At 41.0% G+C, this 23,067-nt stretch overlaps 2 protein-coding genes across 2 annotated transcripts in view; one reads left to right on the top strand and one right to left on the bottom strand.

Moving 5' to 3' along the window:
- Window positions 1-60: 60 nt before the first annotated feature.
- On the bottom strand, window positions 61-9,901 carry dync2i1 (dynein 2 intermediate chain 1). The gene is made up of 23 exons (XM_069667906.1): window positions 9,799-9,901; window positions 9,518-9,571; window positions 8,739-9,423; window positions 8,588-8,655; window positions 8,283-8,504; window positions 8,117-8,182; window positions 7,783-7,833; window positions 7,311-7,539; window positions 7,072-7,174; window positions 6,855-6,984; window positions 6,652-6,763; window positions 6,481-6,575; window positions 6,264-6,393; window positions 6,003-6,175; window positions 5,588-5,750; window positions 4,307-4,420; window positions 4,146-4,207; window positions 2,662-2,713; window positions 2,496-2,556; window positions 2,094-2,193; window positions 1,788-1,919; window positions 659-882; window positions 61-575 (listed from the first exon to the last, which is right to left on the bottom strand). The coding sequence occupies exons 1-23, from the start codon at window positions 9,811-9,813 to the stop codon at window positions 404-406; spliced, it is 3,213 nt and encodes a 1,070-aa protein (XP_069524007.1). The 5' UTR covers window positions 9,814-9,901; the 3' UTR covers window positions 61-403.
- A 603-nt stretch (window positions 9,902-10,504) lies between these two features.
- The window catches only part of esyt2b (extended synaptotagmin-like protein 2b), a 42,572-nt gene continuing 30,009 nt past the window's right edge, over window positions 10,505-23,067 (top strand). The window contains exons 1-5 of the mRNA XM_069667177.1: window positions 10,505-11,122; window positions 17,153-17,194; window positions 17,659-17,793; window positions 18,099-18,175; window positions 19,736-19,808. Coding sequence (XP_069523278.1) covers window positions 10,721-11,122; window positions 17,153-17,194; window positions 17,659-17,793; window positions 18,099-18,175; window positions 19,736-19,808 — 729 coding nt within the window. The 5' untranslated portion in view covers window positions 10,505-10,720. The remainder of the gene's footprint in view (window positions 11,123-17,152; window positions 17,195-17,658; window positions 17,794-18,098; window positions 18,176-19,735; window positions 19,809-23,067) is intronic.

Here is a 23,067-nt window from a genome sequence, read left to right as displayed (position 1 = left end):
TCACAATAACAGATACAAGCAGTTTATTGTATAAAATTAAACTTAATTCAGTAAGAAATATTTTACATTCAGCAAATAGTAAAAATATTAACATCAACAAACATTTACACTCATTATTTTTATAATGGTTTATGGGGGATATAAAGTTAATTGTGGGCCATGTTGGCAATCTTTGGTATTAATCCACATTGCTCTCATAGCTTTGTTAATGTAACATTTTGTAGCTATGTGAAATCAATGGGGGAAAAAAATCACAAGTTTAAATATGTCATATACTACACAATGGTTTGTGACAAAAATATAGACTTTTAATTGATCTTTATGCTGTTCTGGAGTTTATAAATGCAAGGAAAGCTTTTGAACACAAATTCAGTCGAAATGCAGCCGTACAGTTTGCAGTGTTTCAGAAGGCTTCACTCATCATATTCTCCAACTTCTCCTCTTCAGCAATAATGGGAACAGTAAAATTTCTTGAGAAATATTGCATTTCTATTTTCCCTGACTCGTGAGCCAGTGCTATTCCTGAATATGTGTTTTGTTGTCCTGAGTCTCCAAACACAGCCATGGCTGTCACCCTGAGGAGAGAGCAGAACATTTACAACACAAATCAAAACAATAAATCAAATCTAATCAATAAATCTAGTCTGTCTGATGTTACCTGTCAGAATGAATCCTTTCAGTGACAACAGGCTCAGTGTCATTTTTCATCAGGTCCCAAATGTGGAGGTTTGAGGCTGCATCGAGCGCACAAAAGACTGTTGGTCTGGTTTGGGTCCACTGCAGTGAGACCACTCGTTCACCGGCTGCACCGTTCGTCCACTCGGCCACAGGCTGCTCGTGGCTGACTACATGCAGCCTGATGCTGCCGTCCCCACAACCCACCTGGAGAAAAATGTCTCAAGCTTGATTATATATTATTTTACTGTCATTTTTATTTATATGGTTGTCTACTTAGTATTGTACGTTGAATGCAATCCTGTCAGTCCTGCGTTACAAGCTCACCATTGCAAATTTTGTTGTTTTTGCATTTGCTGTAATGGCAATAATAAGTTAACTTAAATAATGACAATATCTGGGGAAATCATGACCAAACCACGCTTAAAACTGAGAACAGTTTCATTTCTTTTTTGAAAAAGCATTACATATTTGCAGGTAACTGTTGTGTGGCCACTTTTCCTGCACTTTAAAGATGTTATCTCGAAGATTTAAGTTTTGTTCTACTTTGCGGCACCTTTGGCGATAAATGGGAATTGCTATGGTTGGCTCTCTTGATTTTCCTCGCTGACGGTCGCTTTCGTTTTTAGACTGTTTGCCTGCAATTGAGCGTTAAATTTGTTTCTTTTTCTTTGGATTTTCACTTATTTTTGAAGTTGTATCTGTAGTCATCGATCTTTTCTTTTTTTGTTCAGCCATAGTAGATTACTGTTTACTCGCAACACTTGGAGAGACCGGAAAAGGAACTGCTTAGCTCCGCCTACCCTTTCTGGCAGACCAACCACTGCTGGGTGATGGAAAACGCGTCGCTAACTGGGCACCGCTTGTGATATTTTCCGTGAATGTCGCCACAGACACCCAGTCTGTAATAATACTATATAGTGCAAATGTGAAGGCTTTCATCAGTGGGCCATAAGCGATAGATATTGCCTTAACAGACATTTATTTACAAGAAAATCTTTGAGATTTTAACTTTAACATTTACATGGAGGTAACAAAACCACAGATTTCTCATTTTAGGAAAAGAAACACAGAACATAAGTCCTTTCAATTGCTAAAAACTGCTTTCTCACCAGGAAGAAGTGTTGCAGGAACGGAGAAAAGTGGATGGAGCTGACATCAACAGGTCGGACTCCAGCCTCCTGGAACCTGTAAAACTTTGGTGGAGCTTTCAAACCGTGACTTGTTCCATGATTGACCAGACCCTAGACAGAAATGTTGTACATATATATTCATAAAAACGCTTTAAAAAAACTGGCATTATGGTGGAAATAATAAAATATATATATATATATATATATATATATATATATATATGTATAGATGTATATATAATGAATATCATACTATGTCAGACTAAGAAAAAAGATCATTCTCACCATATTGGTGCCGATAAAGAAATGATTGGAGTCTGTCTGAAGGAACTTTAAATGAAGCGTCTGTACCGGTCCTGTTTTCACTGCATCTCGAGGCGATACCCTGAGAACCACAAGGGTCGAGAGAGGGAGAAAAATGCCAAACCAGAGTTTAAAGGTCACAACGTTCCCAGTTCAGCAGAGGAACACGACACTGCATCACATTCACACTGCGCACATACGACCGTCAATATGTTCCCATCAAACGTTGAGGTGACAGAAACAACGGCCCTCAGAACATAACAAACAAGATCGTATGACCGCCACAGAGCAGCTGTGTTCCTCTGGGGACAGACATTGTGGGGTATTTTGAGCCCAGAGGCTGGCAGTGACGGATGATCATCACAAGCTATTTATCAATCTCACCTCTCAGCAGTGAGGAGGGAGGAGCTGTGAAGCAGCTTCACTTTGCCCCCAGGCCGGAGCCCTGCGGGAGAGAGCGAGGGGGTGAAGCTGGTACCACATGTGTGAGAAAGAGGAGTACGTTCGTGGGAAAGAAGAGGGGAGCGCTCGAAAAACGTGACTGCCTTACCGAGATCTGTAGGAGAGCCTGCCTCGTTGGGTTTGGGGAGTTCCACTACCACCTAAAGGACACAGAGAGGAAGTCATGCTAATCCATGATGGCGTAGTTTTAGTGTTTGTGTAGAGAAGCTTTTCAACCCTACACAAATAACTGTATATGAATGTACAGAGGAGGGTGTTATTAATGGTATCCTATTATTATTCTTTACATTTATGAAGGGATTAATCATGCTAAAACTTGTTAGCACTGTCCCCATAATTTGCTGGATGTCAACAGGCCGAACAAGCCGAATTAGCTATTAGCAGTTCCTCTTTGCATTGTATCAATGGGTTTACAGAAAACTGTTAATGAATGTCTTTTATACCAAAGAATACTTTAAAATGTCAAAATTCTAAGGCAAGTTCTGGAGTTATAAGGAGACATTTTTTCCTCTATGATTTATAAGCAGCTTCATGGTCATTTTTTCCACAACAGCAAAAAAGGAAATCTAACTTATGTTGAATCTGAAAGAATGTTTTCAGATTTGAGTTTTGAGTCTGAGAAGGACTTTTGAAACAAACTGCAGCAATCTGGCATTAAAGAACCCCTCCAGTGAAAATCAAGGTGTAAACATCTCCATGTGGTGTTCTTCATGTGCTACAAGACATATCAGGGACAACATAAGCAGTCATCTCCATGGCTGGGCCTGTCTGCTTTTAAACTGCAGTGTACCAAGGACAGGCTGAACAACATGTTTTTAGATTGGCAGGTCTGAGACGTCACAAACCTAAGGAGCCAATCCCGTTAATGGACGGGGTGACACTATGCATATCATAATGTGTAACCTATGGCAACCACTTGGGCAATGCGTGAGCCAGCTATAACCATCATCATCATTTTTGCAAACTCACTACTGACTACTAACGTTAACGCTACTTCTACTAATTACTACATTACTTCATGCTAGCTAAGTTTCAACAAGTTGCCACTAAACGATGGCAGACGTGTTTCGTTTTTGCAACAGAGGGGATGGTTTGAAATTTGCACAGTTGGCAGGGACTATGCAAATTAGGGAATTTTTAATGAGGGAGAAGGAGGAGATGCCTTGGGAGGTTTTTTACAGGGTAATTAAACGTATTTAGCAGAAAAAACATATCAGACACAATTTATTATTTCAAGCAGAGCTTAAAACATGACTGGAGCTGCTCTTTAAGGTTTTTAAACAACTTTCTGAATGCCACCAAGACCTGTATGTTACAGTTATTGTTGCTGCAACTGCTGACCTTGCTGGTCAAATCAGTGGGCGCAACTACAATAACAAACCTTCCTGTTTTTAGAACACCGGCATTCACCTGTCACTTTCGCCTCATGACTTTTATCTTTGTGCCCCCCCTTCAACTTCCTGTGCCCACCCTTGGGAGACGGGCCCCACAATTTGAAAACCTCTGGTTTAGAGAGAAAATATCACAGACTGTATAAATAATATGTAAGATCATCTTAGTTGCCCAACTTACCCAGAAATTTAAAACCCCACTTTCATCCAGAGAAGCCAGCTGGAACGACAATCCTGACGACTCTAGGTTATGAAACAGAACAACAATTACATATACGTTCATATTCAATTCTATTCATGAACTTAAATCAATGTGTTGACCATCCCGATACCGATCCTTACCTTCCTCAGATGCCAAAAGGGGGACCTCTGGCCTCACCCCCCCTGCAGCAGCTGAGGGGACAACCTCTACAGATGTCACGGATGAGAAATGGCTCGAGCCGGCCATCACTGCATCTGTGATGACAAGTTGACAAAAGAGAGGATAGCAGCACACACTGAATCAGCACCGCTGTTATGTAAGAAAACAGCCTCTGAACTTTAAGCGACAGAAAGGGCAGAGGCCGTCCTGAAGCCACATTTACAGTAAGTAAGGATGTTTGGCTTTTACTGCCTGCTGACATTTCCTAGCAAGAGTGAAAAACACAACAACAAATATGAGTGAAAGTTCAGGTGGCTTTATAGTCTCAAAATAAAGTGAGACAAAATAGCTCTGTGAACACATGCTTGGTGTATGCGATAGCATGTTTTCTGGTAAACAGGGGATCTGCATAAGGGGTTAAAATACATTTTTTAGCCTCCTTCTGGCAACAGTTATTTAGCAAAAACTAGCTGGAGAATCTCCAACTCTATTGTTTCTGACCTCTTAACATAACAAAATTCATAAATGGACCTTAACTAAATTATTTTAATCCTCTTCTGCTCTTCATCCTGGTCATGTTTAATGATAAATGAATTCCTAATCGTATCTTCTAGTTTTCATTGATATTTTGTTATACCTTCTTCAAGGTATAATGAAAAAGTAGACCAAAAAGTTTCAGATAAGATACAGGAAATATAATTAAACGGCATTAGAAAAGGTATAACATTGGTAGAACAGGAATTAATCCCTGGTGTTATTCTAAGGGCCCGATCAGACAGGACGCGTTTAAGCAGCTGGGGGCGGCTTTTTTGTAATTGTTTTCAATGAGAGGGACGCTTTTTGCGCGCTGCTTTTGCTTTGCAGAGCGCTTCGCTTTTTTCCGCTCTGTGCGCCTCGCGTTTTTGAGGAAACGCTCCAAGCGCCTCGAGTTGAAAAAACTTCAACTCAAAGCAGAAAAGCGCCCGACGTCATGGGCGTTTTTCTCTTTGTCCAATCGGATGAAAGGAGAGGCGAGCCTTCTGTCAGTTTACAATGTAACGGTTAGGTTAATGACAGCTAATGATTCGGTGGTTGCCTTAACAACAGTAGGGGAAAAAAAGCCCCAGCTGCTAAAACGCGCTCTGTCTGATCGGGTGTTTACTTTCACAAAAAGGCAGTGCGGTGCGCCTCGCGTTTTACAGCCTGCAAAACGCGTCCTGTCTGATCGGACAACAGCCATGTCCGTGAGTTGAAATAATTTTTAACTATGATCTGTAACAAACCAGTGGAGAAGGTGGGCTGTCGGAAAGTCCACTCCTCCTCTCCTATCTTCATGCTGTGATGGTTACTAGCATGCTCTCTCAGATCCCACAGCAGCACAGAGCCCACTGATGTGCCTGCAAACACCAATATGGCCTTCCCAGGGCTGAAGCAACAACACTGCACCTGCATCAGAGACATTAAAAAGGGGTTACTGATCGTGTTTCTTGTAGACGTTTTAGTGGATGTTAGAGGTTCTTTTACAAGTCACTGGCAAACTTTATTTCAGGGCAGATTTTTTTTGTTTGTGCATGTTGCATTGGATTTTAACACTGGCCTTGTGGAAATATGATTACACCAGATTTATAGTATAGGTGATTTTACTTAATTACTAACTGCCTTTGCTGTGAGTGTAAAAGTAACGTAAAAACCTGTTACCTCAGATTCGTAGACGAGGACTTTCTGAGGTCTGGACGGCTCTCGAATGTTCCAGATGCAGATGATGGTGTAGCTGTCGAGACGCACAGCACTGGGCTTGGTTGTAGGGTCGTGGACTGACATCATGGTGTGTCTTTGCACCTGGGAGAAGTGCACCAGGCTGATGTGCCGACCTGCAATTGACATTTGATTAAAATGTAGAATGCATTGAACGACAATAAGAGTAAGAACAAAATGAATTCCTGTCGTTGTGATGTTTACCATAAAGAAAAGGCAACTTAGTGTTGAGCTGTAAACTTCCATCGCTGAAGGACAGCGCGTCTGTCTGAGACCTCAGCTTCCTCAGGGATTTCTTCTCAGCTTGATCCTCTTCCAACAGAACAGCCATCACCTTCATTCAGACATAGATGACAACAGGAGTTAGTTTTAAAGAGGAAAATGAAGAACTGTAAAACTGTATATGAGTTAAGAGATAAACCTGTGAGGCTGAGTGCAGGAACGCTGTCAGACGCTGCGAATCAAAGTTCATTTCACTCATGGTTTTGTCTCGAGCTTCCTGGGAGAGGTTTGGATCTGTAAGGGCAAAAAATGTTGTAAACTCTACATATAAATGATGAGTTCAATGGAGAAATTTTTGGCTTTTTCTTACCCCCACAGGCTCCGTTGTGCTCTGGAGGATGCTGCGTCCACTTCTCACACACCTCGATCTCCTCCGTCTGGATGTCTCTGTCTGCATTGTCTTCGTTACACTGAACGTACGCCTGAAGAGGACAAAGTTCACATATGTTTTCCTTTTCTCTTTTATAAGTTAGCTACAGATAATTGTGTAATGTAAAAGAGACAAATACTGACCTGCTTAGTGTTTGCGGTGCCAAAGTTTCTAATATACATGTCGTATTCATTAACAGGCGGGAGATCCAAGAGGGAGAATGTCATGGAGAAATCCAGATCGATCAAGCGAAGAAGCTCTGTGCTGCGTTTCCTATCATCAGGAAAAGAAAGCATGAACACTGTGCTATGTACTTTAAAAATCCTATTACAGTTTCCATCATACTGCAGGTTAGCATACTTCTGTTTAGTGGCGACTTTCTTGCTGACTTCACGTTGCTTTGCTGCCACAAAGTCGATAAACTTCCCACGTTGGGAGGCTCTACTCTGGTTCTTCTCAGATCCTATTAACAGAGCAGCAGATGCATTACATCACCTTTAATACAACAAAAAAATGCTGATATTAAATGACTATCTTTAGACACAACTTCCAATAACACTAAGTATATTGAGTGTTAAAGACAGAAGAATGGATCGTACCTCTGGTCCACTTCGGCTCATCTTCCTCCTCTCTGCTCGTGCTCCTCCTGGACTGAGCTGTTCCCACTCTCTCGTTCTCCTCATCCATCGCTCTCTGGATGGCTTCGATTTCTTTTCTCCTTTGTGTCAGTTCCTCCCTCTCTTCACCCACCTCTGGTTGCTGTGGCTCCTTTTCGTCCTCTCCTTCGTTTTCGCTCGCATCCATGTCCTCAAAATCCTCCTCATAATCCTAAGAACATAGAGAAACAATTACATACAGCATGAGCAGACACACAAATCACACTACAATAAGCAATGGATGAAATGGATTCACTCTTCATCTCTGAATACTCACCACTTTCTTTGAATGCAAATCGATTACAGCATGCAAAAGTAACACAAAATGAGCGAATACATGTTAAAAAAAGATGTAATCATGATTAAACAACAACTGTATGTGGCCTGTTTCACGGTTAAATAGCTGATTTATTACCTCAAAGTCATCTTCATATTCCTGCTCAGCCAGATCTTCAGCATTGTCAACCTGCAGACGTGACATACATGCATGAGTAGAAAACATCTTAACACTTACATAAGTGTGCAGGAACCTGTTAGAATGATGTAGTGAAGAGTTAACTGCATGAGATGAACAATGGCTTGCTTACATGCAAGCAAAAGAAATATAGCTGTAACTTCATTTTAATTGAATAATATTCTATTTTCTTTTTTGTTGTTCGGCCAGTTAACAATAGGAAAAACAAAAACACCCCGCCAAAATAAAAGTAAAAGTCCCCAGAAAGGCACAGAAAAGTAACCAAACATCTTACAGGCTTCTCTTTGCCTCCTGTTTGTTTCGCACTAGCCTTCCGGTGCTCAGATACCATTGCTACATCCTGAATCACATGATGGGAAAAAAAGCCATAAAAGTTATTAAGAAACAATAAACAGAAAATACAATTATCTACAGGTTAAAGTATAAAACTTTTTACAAACCTCACTTGTAGTTTCATGCCTATGACTTTTGTCAGATTTCTTAGAGGTGTTGGTCCTGTCTCTGTGATGATTTCTCTCCGCCTCCTCCTCTCGGTGCCGTCTCTCTTTGTGTTTATCCCGCTCTGCTCGCTCTCTGTCACCACGGTGATGCCTGACCTCGTCACCTGCCCCCGTCATGTCTCGACGCTCCCTGGATTCACTGTCGTGCTTACGCTTTTCATCCTGGAGGAAAGCAAAGAAAATGATGAGACCAAAGGATTTTGACACAACTATGTTACATCAACAGTTTGCAGTAAGGTTCTTACATGATGTCCTCTCTCTTTGTGTTTCCTTTCTCTGTCCTCTTTATGTCTTCTGTGTTCGTCTCTGTTCTCTGAAATCAGAAAGACATGAATATAGAAATAACATGGAATATGGAAATAATAGAGTTGTGGGGACACACTGCTGTGGTCTTACCTCTTTCCTCCTTCTGTTCCGAATGCTTTCTGTCTCCATGTCTCTCCCCTCTTTCTTTGTCACTCCTCTTGTCTTCATATTCATTTTTGAGTCGCTCTCTTTCTCGATGTCGCTCTCTTTTCTCTTTTTCATGCTTTTCTATACGATCTCTTTCTTCTTCTCCTATGTCCTCATGTCTTCTTCTCTCTCTCTCAGTCCTGTGCTCTTCTCTCCTTCTTTCCTTGTCCCTCTCTTCTCTCCTCTTCTCCCTGTCCTCCCTGTAGCGTTTCTCTCGGTCCCTTTCCCTCTCTTTCTCCTTATCTCTGTGTCTTTCCTTCTCCTTCTCCCTTTCCCTTTCATGCTTGTCCTCTCTGTCTCGCCTCCTGTCTCTGTCCTCTCTGTTATCATCATACCTCTTTCCATCCACCATCTTGTCTATTTCTCTTCTCTTCTCCTTTTCCCTCTCATCCCTCTTATCCCTTTCCTTATCACTTCTTCTATCCCTTGAGCCCTCTTTCCGTCTATCTGCGTTTCTGTCTTTTTCCACTTCATCTCTTCTTTCTCTTGTACTCTCCCTTTCTCTGTGCTTGTCTCTCTCTTGTCTGGACTCCTTCTCTGGGTCTCTGCTGCGTCTCTCTGTGGATTCCCCACCACGATGCTTTCTGTCATTTTCATCTCGCCTCCTGACATCACTATGCCCTCCCTCCTATAAAAGGAACATTTAATGCATTTTAGTCTATTGGTTGATGCAGACTGATTGAACACCTACTAAAGGGCTTTTCAAAACTCTCAAAACTTACCCTGATGTGTCTTCTCAGGTCAGCTGGTTTCCATGTGTCTTCCTTGGTTAGTTGCTAAATAAAGACAGTTCGCATGTTCACTGAATGGCCATATAAACATTCATTCAAGAACTAAAGAAACATATTTTTACGACACCAACCAAAACCCATGAAAATAAGCCGTACATTTCCTAAGACAAGCTAACGTTTGATAACTACCACACCGAACACGATATGTTCTACTGAAAATAAAGTCCCCACCTTTAGTCAGTATACGGTAATGAGAAAAATAAAGCAGCTACCTTGTCGCTAGGCATGTTCTCATCTGCGTTTTTATTTCCAAAGTCCTTTAAATGCCGAAAATAAGCTCATATTTTTGTAATGACGCCGCCATGATGGTAAATCACTGGTGCGCAAGCGCAGTTGGTCGAAACTAGGGAGAACGCGTCACTTCAGCTTGACAACAGGTTTATAAATCAACAGCAGAGCAATCCCCTAGTCAACAGCCAGTTTCCGTGGCAACGGTCAACGATTTCATTCTTTTTATGAAAATGTATCAAAATATTGTTTTTTAAACGGTTTAACGTGATAGTATATAGTGCTTCTGCTGGTTGTTTTTGTTTTCATTTGGATATTTTCTGTAAATAACGCTCGTCTGTTGATCGATTTCTCTGTGTTCGTCATTACACTCCCCTTCCTACCTAAACGGTTTGACATTCGACTGCCAGTTTGTCATGTAAGTTAGTGAAATAATTAATGTGTTTGAAATACAGTTCCGTGTATTACATTGTACATTTAAAGAGCAGCTATTTACTTGGTACGTTGCTGTTACGTAGTTCTACAAGTGATACTTACAAGCTGTGTTTACCGCTAGCAAACACCAAATGGCGCTATTTTCCCTTTTAAGCTAGGCTACTGTAAACAGTGGGAGAGCACTGTGCACGTTCCCCCAGCGTGCTCCGAAATGATCATTTTAAACTGTGCTGAGGCAGAGCGAGCAGAGCTGAGGACTGGACTTGTTAAGGGAATGGTTTTACAAGCTTTTTTTCATTGCGGAAACTAAAGTGTTCAATGCCAACGATCCCTCTGAAGGCAATGGGCTGGTGTGCAGGTGAGCCGACGTGAGAAGAGGCTCCTTATAGGAACCGCTTCGGTCCGCTTCCACATGGAAACCGTGTCACTCAACCTTACCCGCATTTTTACAGTTTGAGGACGGACTGCGACATGTCTAGAGACAGCATGACAGATGTACGAGGAGCCCATTCTCAGAGCGCGAGCCCTGCTGCACCTAAGGAGAATGGACACGCTGTGCCAAGCCCCACTCAGCCCAACTTTACCCATCCCTCAGCGGGGAGCACACCCGAGGATACCCCCGTGTCCTCCACCAGCGAGCTGACCCAGACTTGGCTCCACTTTGCTAAAACGTTTGTGCTCATTTTCCCCATTTACGCGCTGGGGTATTTTGAGTTCAGTTTCAGCTGGCTGTTGATTGGACTTGTTATATTCTTCTGGTGGAGGAGAAACACAAGAGGGAAGCACAGCAGACTGAACCGAGCTCTCGCCTTCTTTGAGCAAGAGGAGAGAAGTGTGAAGCAGAGTCTGACCACCTCTGATTTACCAGCATGGGTAAGACACTGTGTGAAATACGGCTGATGAAATTATCCCAACAGTCGTTTATCCTACTTGAGCTGTTTCTCTGAAGAGCATGTGGTGTATTTGTGTACAATATGTTTGAGTTTCCAGGAAAAAACAATCAGCTGACAGGAGCAGGAGGAGCAGAGTTGAGCTGTAAAGCTGTGATGGAGCAGCTGTTCCCCCCAGCAGTGACATTAGATTGAGTCTCAGTCTAAATACAGCAGGGTACAATGGTAAACCAGACACCACGCTGGAAAGGAAACATGCCCACAGGGTCTCTGTTATTTTGGGACTCTGTCTGCTATCTCTCTGTAGGAACTCAGTCTATTACTGCAACACTTGTTAGATAACACTTGACTTCTGCTTGTCAGGGTTAATAGTTTAGTGTTTAGGGAGCTATTTAAAATCTCCTTAAACCTCCTTAAATAATGTAAATTAATGAGATACTGTAATACCCCAAATACACCTCAATAATAACATAATCATATATGATATTTCAGAGATAAACATTTGACGATTAACTACAAGCAGTGTGGGGTTTTAGTTTTTTTGTAGGAGAGCTCAGCATTTTTGTCACATAGCCACATGTCATGTGACTTTCCTCCAGCACTCGTGCCTTTGAAATCGGTTTGTGAGACACCACGTAATCCATGTTGTTACTGCTGTCAAGTGGGAGACAGATTATAGCTTCAATAGGAAACATGTCAAAGTAAATAGACCAGCTTCCACTTAATTAAGATTATTCAATGTTTATGCGACAGTAACTGAAATTCCAATGTCTCCTCCGTAATAATTCTACTGAGACTCCATTGGACAGACATAAACTCCCTGCAGAAGGACCCTCATGTTCATTAGTGCACTGTATATCAAGTGGAAACTGGTGTAAAATGCATTAATTTTCCCTTTGCTCTGAGATGTGATGTAGGAGCTAAATTGATCTCAAAGGTCCAGTCTGAAAATCGCCAGGAAAACCAATTATATTGCATGTAATAGAGGGAGATCCGAGCACAAAATAATGCTCAAGCGGACTAGGAATTACAGTGAGCCTCGACTCTTAGCTGCTTAACTTATCAAACTCTAAATCCAACACTTTCCACATCAGACTCCCCCCAGAGTCACAGCTCCACTGGTTTGGGATGTGCAACCTCATGTTTTCAAAAGCTTATTCTGCTGACAGCACTGAAGCTATTGAATAGAGGCGTAGGAGCAAATGCATCCCACTTACAGGAAAAAGGCATTATTGAATGCCCCCAAGAGCTCCTGCCTAAACTGCAAGTCAAGCACTACATGTAACTCTGGCCCTACCTGGTGTTGCTCGTACACCTGCTGTGATTGATTAGCATCCCGCAAACTGACAAGCTAAGCACATATCACTGCGTCGATACTGTGCTGCCATCGGGGGTAAGAAGGACAGTCCCCAGTTATTGCTCCTAAATCTTGGCAAGTGCCAGTTTCTCCCTGCAGGGCAGGAGTGAGACTTTAAAGACATGTCACTGCTTTCACAAAGAATCTTTTAGTGGAGTGCCCCCATTTCTGAACTTCATTCGCCAAAGTGCACTCCACCATGTTCATCCAGTGTCTCTGGCTGGCGGATACTTACACTAAAAGCATTTCTCACATGATACTAGTGCAGAGATGTTTTAAAATGTTCTAATGTTATGTGGGAGACAAGGTGTAGTACAGCATGATGCATCTGAAATTAATAGGAGATAAATATATGTCAGATGAGTTAATTGTCTGCTGAAGCTCTGAATGGGGCAGTTTTCCAAGATAGAAATTACACTAGATATCTGACTTTATAAAAAGCCTATTTACATTTCAGAATATCCATGTGATTTTGAGATTGAGACAGAGAAAAGTGAAAGTGTTAAAGAAAGTCCTCAAACAAAAAATGGGATGTTCACGCTAAAATATGAGTATACAGTATGCAGTAGTATACAGTATAGTAGACAGTAGGGGTGGGACAAAATATCGATACAGCAATATATTTGCGTCCTGACTCGTGCAATACAATTATCGATATGTTAGCGCCAAATATCGATATTTTAATACACAAATTATTCACAAATATATGGAGCTCTAAACAGATTTCCCTGCGATTTTGACTGACTGTGTCACTACTTCATGACTCAGCGCAGTGGTGCTTATGACAATAATTCAAAGTCAAAGTCCAAATTAGTTTTTACAGTTGTTCTGAATCTCTGGAAATTTAATTTACAGACTGAAAACATGTTCATGTTTTCATTGTTTATCATTATGGGCTATGTATTGTGTATCAAATCGTATCGTATAGTACTGTATTGTATCATATAGTTCTGTATCATATCGTATAGTACTGTACCATATCTTATCGTATCATATCATATAGTACCGTATCATATAGAATCGTATCCTACAGTACTGTATAGTATCGTATCATACTGTATTGTACCGTATCGTATAGTGCCGTACAGTATCGTATAGTATCGTACAGTATCGTATCGTATAGCACCGTACAGTATCGTATAGTGCCGTACAGTATCGTATAGTATCGTACAGTATTGTATCGTATAGTACCGTACAGTATCGAATCGTTTCATACCGTATCGCACTGTATCGTACAGTACAGTATCATACCATATAGTATCGTATTGTATTGTATCGAACCTAACCGTATCATATAGCACCGTACCGTATCGTGAGTTACCCTGTGATTCTCATCCCTAGTAGATGATTAATTATCTCCTAATAAGTCAGTGTCTTACAATTTTTATCATATGGGATTAGATTTACAATTTTAAATAGTCCAATTTATTAGCTTTTTATTGTGCTGTTAAAACAGTTGAATATCAATAAGAATCAATTCATTTTTAAGATACATATTTTTAAATCTGAATGATCAATGCCTTACAATTTAGGGACATCGTTAAGACTAAAGTGTTATGATTTTGCAACATCTCACCACCCTCCAAAACCCTCAAACTTTCTAAAAATACTTTAAAAGTGGAAGAAAAACATCTGCATGAATTAAATCAGTGCTTCATCTTTAGAGGATTAATAGCATTTTTGTAATTCAAGCTTGTGTCCTCATTATAGCCAGTTTGAACTTCAGGAAAAGCACCATCTTAGACTTAAAACCCAAGCACACGGTTAATAACACTTGGAAGACATAATCCCTAATGACTTCTCAGCTTTACACCAACACAGCAACAAGCTGAATAATTAAGATGCTTTGCTTCCACTTTGTGCTGCACGGCTCACTTTTCTCAGGAAGCACTTTAACGTGTCCTGTTGAGCGTATCTTCCGTTACTTCACCTACATTTTCTGAATAAGGTCACTGTGTCAGGTCTGATAATGAAGCCTTTCTGAAGTCTTTCTTTGGATTATATTATTCCACCTCATAAAAGACTATCGGCCCCAATCTGTCATATTAACTAGAACTTTCTGTTTCCCTTCTCCGTGCTTTTCTCACCTCTTTATCCTCACTTTGACAGAAATGCTCGATGTGCACTTCTGCTGCAGCCTCCTAGAGGAGTGGTGCTGTCCCTTGTAGCTGTCATATCTCACCAGCACTCCAGCCACACGCGTCACTTTATCTTACTGTTGAGATAAGGGCGTAAATCCCTTCAATTTAGAGCTATAGGGCGGCAGCGCTGTTTATCTTTTATTTATTAAGGCAGTGTTTGCACCGCTGCACACCTTTGTGCACAGTATTGACTTCATTCCAGGCATTTCCTCTACCTCATGTTAAATCAATGGCCGATTTACTTTGCTCGTTCAGGAAGATTAGTCAAACTGCAGCTCAGTCTCACAGCACTCATGTAGGTCTATTAATATTAGACTGGTTGAGCTGAAGATATAAGTGCTGTAAAATATAGGTATTGGATTTATTCAGAAATTCAGTAAGCATAGCATGAATGTGCTTTGCTTAAAAAAAGAAGAAGAAAAAAGTAGGTCAAAGGATTGCACTGCTGTCACTTATCATATAACCCATCACACTTCAGATGATGATGAAGGAAAGGTCATATGATCAATGCATTCTTCAGTCGAAAATGAAAACTCAAGGAAAAACCAATGACCTTTGCTTGAAGGGTGTTTTCATACGTCTTTTTCATCATCTTTCATTTATCTTTTTTCTTTCATATCAAGCACACACTCCCTATCAAAGAGCCGTGCATCAAAAGCTCTCATGCAACACAATCCTGCAGAAACACACTCTGTGTCTTTCCTGTGGTATCGCTGCAGAAAAGTAAAAATAATTGTACTTTGAAAAATTGGAGTTGGAAAACATGAACTTTTGCGCTTCATAGAGCAACAGTTCGGCTTTAACTGAAAGGCTTGCAATTAACGTAGGTTTAGTGCAAGCATTTAATCAATGTTTGTTTAGTTTACAACCAAATACCTGAAAAACAAAGGACTCTAGTTTACTTTAGTGGTAATTAGCAAATGCTAGCATACTAACATGCTAAATGCCAATTGTAAACCTGATAAACCCCTAACCCACTACACATCAGTTTCTTAGCATTGTTATTGTGAGCTTGTTAGCATGTTGATGTTAGCATTTAGCTCAAAGCAGAGCCAACTGTCAGCCCTAAATCAATGACTTTATCATTAGCCTCAGCTGTACCTTGTGTTATAATTAGCAAAAGTTAGCATGCTAACACTCTAAACCACAATTGTGAACCTGATAAACCCTTTACCTGCTACACGTCAGCTTGTTAGCATTGTTATTGTCAGATTGTTAGCATGTTGACATTAGCATTTAGCTCAAAGCAGAGCCAAAATTCAGCCTACCGTGGCTGTAGACTCCAATACCTGAAAAATCAATGCCTCTACCTCTAGCCTCAGCTGTACCTTGTGTTTCAAATAACAAATGTTAGCATGCTAACATGCTAAATGCTAATTGTGAACCTGATAAAGACTTACCTGCTCCACATCAGCTTCTTAGCATTGTTATTGTAAGCTTCTTAGCATGTTGACATTAGCATTTAGCTCAAAGCAGAGCCAAAATTCAGCCTACCTTGGCTGTAGACTCCCATACCTGAAAAATCAATGCCTCTACCATTATCCTCAGCTGTACCTTGTGTTTCAAATAGCAAATGTTAGCATGCTAACATGCTGAATGCTAATTGTGAAGCTGATAAAGACTTACCTCCTACACATCAGCTTCTTAGCATTGTTATTGTAAGCTTCTTAGCATGTTGCTGTTAGCATTTAGCTCAAAGCAGAGCCAAATGACAGCCTTACAGGGCTCCTACTGTGGCTGTAGACTCCAATACCTAAAAAATCAATGACATTACCAGCTGTAGCTTGTGCTTTAATTAGCAAATGTTAGCATGCTAACAGGCTAAATCACAATTGGGAACCTGATAAACATTTCACCTACTACACTTCAGCTTCTTAGCATTGTTATTGTGAGCTTTTTAGCATGTTGACGTTAGCATTTAGCTCAAAGCAGAGCCAGTATTCAGTCTCATTGCAATAATGGATGAATACATTGAACTGTGTTGCTTGCACATAACGTGTATGCCTTATTTGTTCAGCTATTTTAGATATATTGGACTGCTCATGAAATATGTGACATCTTCAAACTGGTTTTGTCATGAGGAGCATTTTTGAAGCAGATTTCAGAGCTTTTCAAACGTAAAATTTGCAGTTTGGGTTTAAAGAGGATTCATTTATTCACCACAATCAATACTTAATCGAAGTTGATTAAAATGGAAGAGGTTAAAGCTCAGCTCACTTTGACACTTCACAAACCTTTTTCTCCCCAGTATCTGGGATTTATTGCAGTCATTTTCTCTATAAACTTTTCAAACTGAAAATAACAAATGAAAGATCGGTTTAAAAATATGTATTCAGTCTTTCAATTTTCCTGATTACGCAAGAATTTCGAATGTATAAATTAATGTCAGATTGCCAGCGGAACAAATCTCACAGCAGAGATCGAATGCACAACTTGCCTTTCACAACATTGCATCATCGGCCGTATTGAAACCCACACTGACAAGAGATTATCTGCTCTGTTTTCTGCGGTGTAGGTCCACTTCCCAGACGTGGAGCGAGTGGAGTGGCTAAACAAGGTAAAGGATCGAGCGGCTGTCTCTCGAATTTGTTTGCTTGAGTGAAGCCAACCTTCTTGCTTTTTATAAACTGGGGGAAATTTGGATGTGTGTCGCTCTTCTGCTCTGTTGTCTTCCCACTGAGGCTACACTGCAGCACAGCTGACTTAACATGCTCCCCTGTTTCTGCACTGCTGTGAAATGCATTAACCCTTGTGAACCCCCATGGCTGCAACCTGGACTTACATTTAAAAGCACTTATGTTGAGTACACAATAAAATGATCTTGATGCTAACATGAAAATTTAATTAGTTTCTGTCCCTGCAGCACAGTACATGTTGAATATTTTAATTTGATCCTCCACATTATAAGAGATACACCTTTACATGTTTGCAAAGATAGCCTGAAGAGGATCAAAGTTCATGTAGTGACTGTGTCCTTTAGAATAACTGTTTGTCTATTTTAAACTCTCTGTCTCCCCTCAGACAGTGAAACAGATGTGGCCGTACATCTGCATGTTCGTGGAGAAACTGTTCCACGAGACGATCGAGCCGGCCGTGAAGGAATCAAACGCCCACCTCAGCACCTTCTGCTTCAGCAAGATCGACATAGGCGACAAAGTGAGCACTAGTAGAGTTCCCGCAGGGGGTTTATAGGCCGATCATGTGTTGTTTCAGCAGTGACAGAGCAGACTCATGGCAGCAGGTGCCACTGGGACAGCTGGTGAGGGTGTGTGGGAGTTTGAACATACGTGCACGTCGCTGACATATGTGCTTGTTTCATAAATAGTTTCCACATGGGGTCAAGAGTGGGGTCGACCTTGTGGTTACCTCGTGGGGAGTGTGGGACGGGTGGAGGTGTTGGTGTAGTGTTGATAGAGTGGAGTGAAGCAGCCGCCATAATGTTTCCTTCTGTTGTGGTGTAGCCCCTCAGGGTCAACGGGGTCAAGGTTTATACAGAAAACGTGGATAAACGGCAGATCATCATGGACCTACAGATCAGGTGAGCCAACCAGATCCCTGTTTAACGCATCATTGTTTTACCCCTGCAGCTTCTCTCTGATTGTTGTTTAAATGGTTTCCACAGAAACGTCTTATAAGAGGCCTCCACTGATTTGGCCTTATTGTCTTTTGAGAAAGACAAAAATGAAGTTACAAATCCCATAAATCAAAAATAGCATTGTTGGAAAAGGATCAAATATAAGCAGTAAAACAAGATATAAAGTCTTTTTTAATTCCACTCAAGTCTAAGGGTAAGGAGCTCAGACATCCGCAGGGAGCTCGGAGTAGAGCCGATACTCCTTCCCATCGAAAGCAACCAGTTGAGGTGGTTCTGGCATCTGATTAGGATGCCTCATAGGCGCATCCCTCTGGAGGTTTTCCGGGCACGTCCAACTGGGAGGAGACTCTGGGGCAGACCCAGAGCTCGATGGAGGGATTATATATTCCGTCTGGCCTGGGAACGCCTCCCAGGAGCAGCTGGAAAACGTTGCTGGGGAGAGGGGCGCCTGGGTCACCTTGCTTAGCCTGCTGCCACGGCAACCCGGCCCTGGATAAGCGGAAGAAAATGGATGGATGGATGGTCTTTTTCCTTGTCAAAACCGGATGCCTACATTTCCCACAATGCAGCTTGAGTCATGTCACTTTGGTCAGACTGACCAGGGTGTGTTCTGATAGTAGCAGCAAATGTGACCACATCAGGCAATTACTCAAATATCAAACTGCTCCCTTTGAAGCCACAAAAAGCTTTATACAAGTCTTCTCACACTCAAGCACACTAACGATCTCAGTCCGGACCCTGTGGTTTCTGAGAAATGGACGGAAGTGGGATTTAGTATAATTGCAAGATCTCCATTAGAGGCTACAATGTCAGGAATAAAACAGAAGAGCAGCTTGTGTATCCGTTTTTCAATGCAGCGAAACTAACTAAACAAAAAGTTATAATTTAGAAGTCAGTAAACTAATAACTGCAAATTTGATCTAATTTCATGCTGCACAGAGGTCAAGTACTTTTCCACACAGTGGCTGCTCCTTCCCGTTCCATCCGCCTCCCTCCTCCTCCTAAGCTCTGTGACAAATAAATTGCATATCGTTTGACTGCTTCGCTTCAAAAGCCTCCCTGTGATATTCAAAGCCTTTAATGTGAAGCAGCAAATTAAATGTTCAGTTTTTCATCGCAGAAGCTGCACAGTTCTAACATGGTGTTATGAGAGTGGACAGCAAAGAGGGAGGTTGATATAAATGAGATGAAATTAAAAGCAGTAATTATGGAATAAATGCAGTAATAAGGCAATTTGAAGCCAGAACGAGAATTGCCACTAGCAATAAAACTGATTGAAGAAGAAATGAAAGATGTGATTACTAAATGTAAATACATTAAAGTAATATTACTGAAGCTGCAGACCATAATAAGAATCAAATTGATGATGTCTGATGTCTAAACGAATGTCATGTCTGATGGGTACAAACAAGACGATTTTCAGTTCTTCTAAACTTGATGAAAAAGTAAAGGAACCCAGGTGCAGGATTTACATCTGACACAGTTTGTGTTTTTCTCACTCAGCTTCGTTGGCAACACAGAGATTGATGTAGACATCAAACGCTACTACTGCAAAGCCGGCATCAAGAGCATCCAGGTAAGAAAACTCCTCTTTTGTCTGATCTGTTTGAGTTACCTCCCTTTGTCGTGAGTCTTGGCCTTCGTGAAGGTTGTCTGAAAAGAAACAAAAAGCATTAAGTTTTAAAGTGACACGGTTACATCAGGTAAAGGTCTGTACTGTGGGCTTGTACGCGAGGGAACATTTTTGTGCAACATTTAATAACAGGGTGCTGAAGGTGTTTGGACAGGAGCGTTTCCTCTTTCACTGGAGCATTGTTATTTTCAGTGCAGTGATGTCCGTGAAATGAAAACCTTTCAGATTAAGTGCAGTATGACAGCTGAAATACATCATGTCTACTGTGTAATCATACCGATGAGGCTGTACTTAGTCATGTTATAATGCAGTAATGAACTACAACAGAATAATAACCATATAGAGCTTTTGTATCATCAATTATGGAATGCTCTGCAGCTGTGGTTGTCTAACCTTATTTTTCTGCATAAAATGCTCAATATTATGTATATGTACAATACAGCAGCACCCCATCGGTGTAATTTCGAAAGCAAAAACATTAAAATGTTAGCTTATTTCTCTCCTCAATAAAAGCACAAAGCCACCGCATTGTTTATTTCTTGCTGCGTGTTTCAGCTGTATTATTGCTGTGTTTCAACCACGAATCCATGTTCTTTCATTTCGACTGCCATATTTAATCCAAATTGGCTGAGTGCAAATGTCAACAACGCAACAAACAAACACATACTGAATCGTGATTGCGTTTGTTGCCTCGCTCAATTTCGGAACCCATCGGCTATCGTCTGAGGGCGATATAGCCTCTGGGAGCAACGGTGAACCGTGCCCGTTCATCTGTTTCTGGTGAGTCTCAGTTTCACTGTAAATTGTAGGTTACGCCGAGGCTGCTCTCTGGTTTACACCAGCGGTATGATCCCGAAAAAGAAATTGCTTTTCTTGTGATTTACTTGAAATTAACGGGTCTTAAGATTGCTGAAATAACATCATGATGCAGATGATTAAAAAGTAAAAATGAAGCTTTGTCAGGTCTGTCCTCGAGAGGAGAAGAAAACAACCTTTTTAAATGCTTCTTTGTTGAATGGAACAGATTGATAATGTCTGGTGCATTCAAGGAAGTCTGGAAATCTAAACGCTGAACAGCTTTTGTGACACGGCATCAAGGGAATTTGTCTCAAGTTGAGTATTTGATCTAGAACGGATTGTTAGCTGAACTTGCTGTTTTTCGGACTGTTTTCTGACTGTTTTTCCTGCATATCCTGCAGCCTGCTGAGACGTGATTGGTCAGTATTACTCGGACTACAAGCGTAGTACAAACAGAAACACTTCCTGTACTGAAAATCCGGCCTAAAAAATTTGATTCACTCATGTACCCATTTTAAATAGCACCTAACCCAGAATTTGACACCTTCAAAATAAAACAATACCTCCTTTTAAAACCTTTGTCACTGGCTGCATACGTCTCAATATTGCAAACAGTTCAACTAAGGAGTCATTTGTTAAATTTGAATCCTATTTTAAGGCTTCAAGAGGTTTAACTATCATGTATAACTAAATTTTTTCTTCCTCCCTGTTCTTGTTATTGTCTGTAACCATTAATTATTAGAGCCATTGGGTGGGTCTGAAGTATAATGAGCAAACAAATAATGACAGAATTATTATACAAACGGACACAGTAAAAATACCATTATAAAAATATTGACATAATGAGAATAATTGACCTCTTAATTTGCATAACTTCATGAGGGGCTCATGTGTGTTTTTGTGTTGTCCTTGTCTGCCCTTGGCCTTTTAGTGTGTTGCTGCTGTGGAACAAAGAGAAAACAATCAGTGTGCCTCCTTGGAGACCGATGGCTGTTAGGTCTGTCCCTGCGAGACATTTGTTGCCTGCTGGCCTGGTTATGTAACCGAGGCAGACCTACATATCTCCCCTGCTCATTATCAAACTCTAATACTTTAGTCCCCATCACTCCTTGAGCTGGTGTGCGTTACACAGAGCAGGTGTGTTTGCCTGCATGATAACGCTTAGATTAGTGATGGCTTTGTGGGGAGTGGGGTTAAACGCTGGCTCTTATTGGTCTTTTATTATTTATTTAGTATCAGCCATTGTGTGGTCTCACTAATGAGCTGGAGGTCAACTTATTTACCACAGCTTCTGTTCTTAAAAAGCCTGTTAAAATTGCTAATTACGTTTTCTAATTGCATTCACTGTGGTTTTTGACAGATTTAACCTTTCCAGCCAGTAGCTGCTGTGAGAGACGTTTTTATTTGTTGCTAGGCTAGCGCCAAATATCAATATTTTAATTCACAAATATTTGGCGCTCTAAACAGATTCCCCTGCGATTTTAACTCACCGCGTCACTACTTCATGACTCCTCGCAGTTGCGCTTATGACGTGAATTAGGGTAACGTGAGAGGAAATTAATTGGCTGAAGAAGTTGACAACAGGATAAAAGAAGAAGAAGACAGTGGGCTAATGTCGGGCAGCGGTGAAAAGAAGTCAAGAGATGTGCCAGCCACTTTCAAATCCAAAGTCCTCATTTGTTTTTGCAGTTGTTCTGTCGTTCTGTAAATGTAATTTACAGACTGAAAACACGTACATTGTTTCATCTCGGTTTGTGTCAAATTCTGTGAAATTGACACTAAATTGCAGTGAATAAAGACATTAATCCTGTACGTTACCTTATATTGTATTCTTCAGTTAATAAGTTATTGTGATGTATGTTATTATATGATTGTCTTGCAATATATCAATTATCGCATATTTGCTGTATGTTGATATTATCGGTATCATGAGCCACGCATTGCTTATCGTACCGCATGGCATCGTACCGTGGCGTGGTGGGCCATGTCATATCGTATCGTATTGCATCGCATCGCATCGTATCGTATCGTATCGCATCGTATCGCATCGCATCGTATCGCATCGCATTGCATCGTATCGCATCGTATCGCATCAGATCATATCATATCGTATCGTATCGCATCGTATCGTATCGCATCGTATCGCATCGTATCAGATTGTATCGGATCAGATCATATCATATCGTATCGTATCGCATCGTATCGCATCGTATCGCATCGTATCGCATCGCATCGCATCGCATCGTATCGGATTGTATCGGATCGGATCATATCGTATCGTACTGTAATGCATCGTATCGCATCGTATCGAATCGTATCGCATCGTATCACATCGTATCGTATCACATCGTATCGTATCACATCGTATCGCATCATATCGGATCGGATCATATCATATAATATC

The sequence above is a fragment of the Semicossyphus pulcher genome, unplaced genomic scaffold, assembly GCF_022749685.1.
Source record: "Semicossyphus pulcher isolate SPU_LCO1_2020_fin unplaced genomic scaffold, fSemPul1.0.p SCAF_18, whole genome shotgun sequence".
Taxonomy (NCBI): domain Eukaryota; kingdom Metazoa; phylum Chordata; class Actinopteri; order Labriformes; family Labridae; genus Semicossyphus; species Semicossyphus pulcher.
The sequence above is the reverse complement of the archived record's forward strand: the minus strand, read 5'-3'. Positions and strand labels throughout refer to the sequence as shown.